This window comes from Micromesistius poutassou, assembly GCF_964030765.1.
Source record: "Micromesistius poutassou genome assembly, contig: SCAFFOLD_1972, whole genome shotgun sequence".
Lineage (NCBI taxonomy): Eukaryota > Metazoa > Chordata > Actinopteri > Gadiformes > Gadidae > Micromesistius > Micromesistius poutassou.
The window spans coordinates 5,001-6,790 of NW_028178308.1; the positions used below are offsets into that span (position 1 = coordinate 5,001).

Sequence of the window (1,790 nt, forward strand, 5' to 3'; positions counted from 1 at the left end):
CACGTCCGGTCTTAAAAGACCCAACACGGCCGCGCAGTGTGTGTGTGTGTGTGTGTGTGTGTGTGTGTGTGTGTGTGTGTGTGTTTCTGTATTAATGTGTGTGTGTTTGTTTCTGTATCGTTCCCCCCCCTCCCTCCCCCCCTCCCCCCTGTCTCCCCTCCTTCCTGTCTCCCCTCCCTCCCCCACTCCCTCCCTCCTGCCCCCCCTCCTCCCTCCCGTCCCCCCCCCCTCCCTCCCTGTCTCCCCTCCCCCCTCCCTCCCCCCCCTCCCCCCAGACGTGGCTCTGATCACGCTGTGGGCGGCGCTGGGCTCCTCGGGGGCGGGGCTCCAGCTGTACCGGGAGCGCTCCCGGCCCTTCTTCCCGCCCAGCCCCTACCTCATGTGGCTCCAGGAGCGGGAACGCCGTCGGACCAACGTCCTGGACCCCAGCCACCACGGCCCCCCCCCCCGCCGGCCGGCTGCTGGCCCGCCTCCGCCAGCTGGCCGGGCGCCGCCCCCCCCACGGGGAGCACACGCCCCTCCTCCTCTGACCCCCCCCCCCGCCGCCGCCCCCCCCACGGGGAGCACACGCCCCTCCTCCTCTGACCCCCCCCCCCCCCCGCCGCCCCCCCCCACGGGGAGCACACGCCCCTCCTCCTCTGACCCCCCCCCCCCCCGCCGCCCCCCCCCCACGGGGAGCACACGCCCCTCCTCCTCTGACCCCCCCCCCCCCCGCCGCCCCCCCCCCACGGGGAGCACACGCCCCTCCTCCTCTGACCCGCCCGCCGCCGCCGCCCCCCCCCCCCCTCTCTCTCTCTCTCGCCCTCTCTCTCTCTCTCTCTCGCCCTCTCTCTCTCCCTCTCTCGCCCTCGCCCTCCATCTCGCTCGCTCTTTCAAGCGTTTTAATTCCTCTGAATTGTTCTGCAGTTTTCTTTCTCTCTCACGTTCCTCCGTTCTCTCCTTTCTCTCTCTCTCTCTGTCTTCTAGGTCTTTCCTTTCCTCTTCCAAGCATCCTTTCTCTCTCTCTCTCTTTTTCTCTCTCTCTCTCTCTCTTTCTATCTCTCTCTCTCTCTTCTCTAGTTCACTTTCTCTCGATTTCTGTCTTTCAAAATGTCCTGCTGCTCTAGGTCTTTCTCCCTCTCCCTCTGTCTCTTTCAGAGGGAGAGGGAGAGAGAGAGACACACAGAGACAGAGGGAGGGAGAGAGACACAGAGAGAGACAGAGAGAGACAGAGAGCGAGACACACAGAGAGAGACAGAGAGAGAGAGAGAGAGAGACAGAGGGAGGGAGAGAGAGAGAGAGACACAGAGACACTCAGAGAGCTGTGCTGCTACAGAGCGGCGTCGTGTGGTGACCGCGGCCCGCTGCACTGAGCGCCCCCCCCCCCGGCCCACCGCCGCCGCGTCAGGTAGGAGACGACGGCGCCCCCCCCCCCCCGCGCCCGGCAGGTCTGTCCGGAGGAGGAGGAGGAGGAGGAGGAGGAGGGGGGAACGTCGTGCCGTCGAGCTAAAGCCGGGAACGTGAGGAGGATGATGGGTTACCACGGCGACGACGCTCCGCAGTCTTTAACCACCGAGACCGAAGCGTCTCCCCCTCCCTCTGACGTCTCACACGCCTTTTATCAGAACCACTGGACCCACTAGAACCACTGAACCACTGGAACCACTGAACCACTGGAACCACTGAAACCACTGGAACACTGGACCCCGCTCACCATGCGTGACCGCCACTGAAGCGAGGCCACTCCGAGGCCAACTCGTCTAAAAGCTCTCAGAGCGAGCGTCAGCAGCGCCCCCTACGGGACGCGTTTG

General features: G+C 65.5%; 1 protein-coding gene across 1 annotated transcript in view; it reads left to right on the top strand.

The window, feature by feature from the left end:
* tm7sf3 (transmembrane 7 superfamily member 3) overlaps positions 1 to 530 on the top strand; it is a gene marked incomplete at both ends in the record, with an annotated part of 4,810 nt that extends 4,280 nt beyond the window's left edge. The window contains 2 exon segments of the mRNA XM_084489671.1: positions 276 to 439; positions 441 to 530. Coding sequence (XP_084345797.1) covers positions 276 to 439; positions 441 to 530 — 254 coding nt within the window.
* Between the last annotated feature and the right edge of the window lie 1,260 nt (positions 531 to 1,790).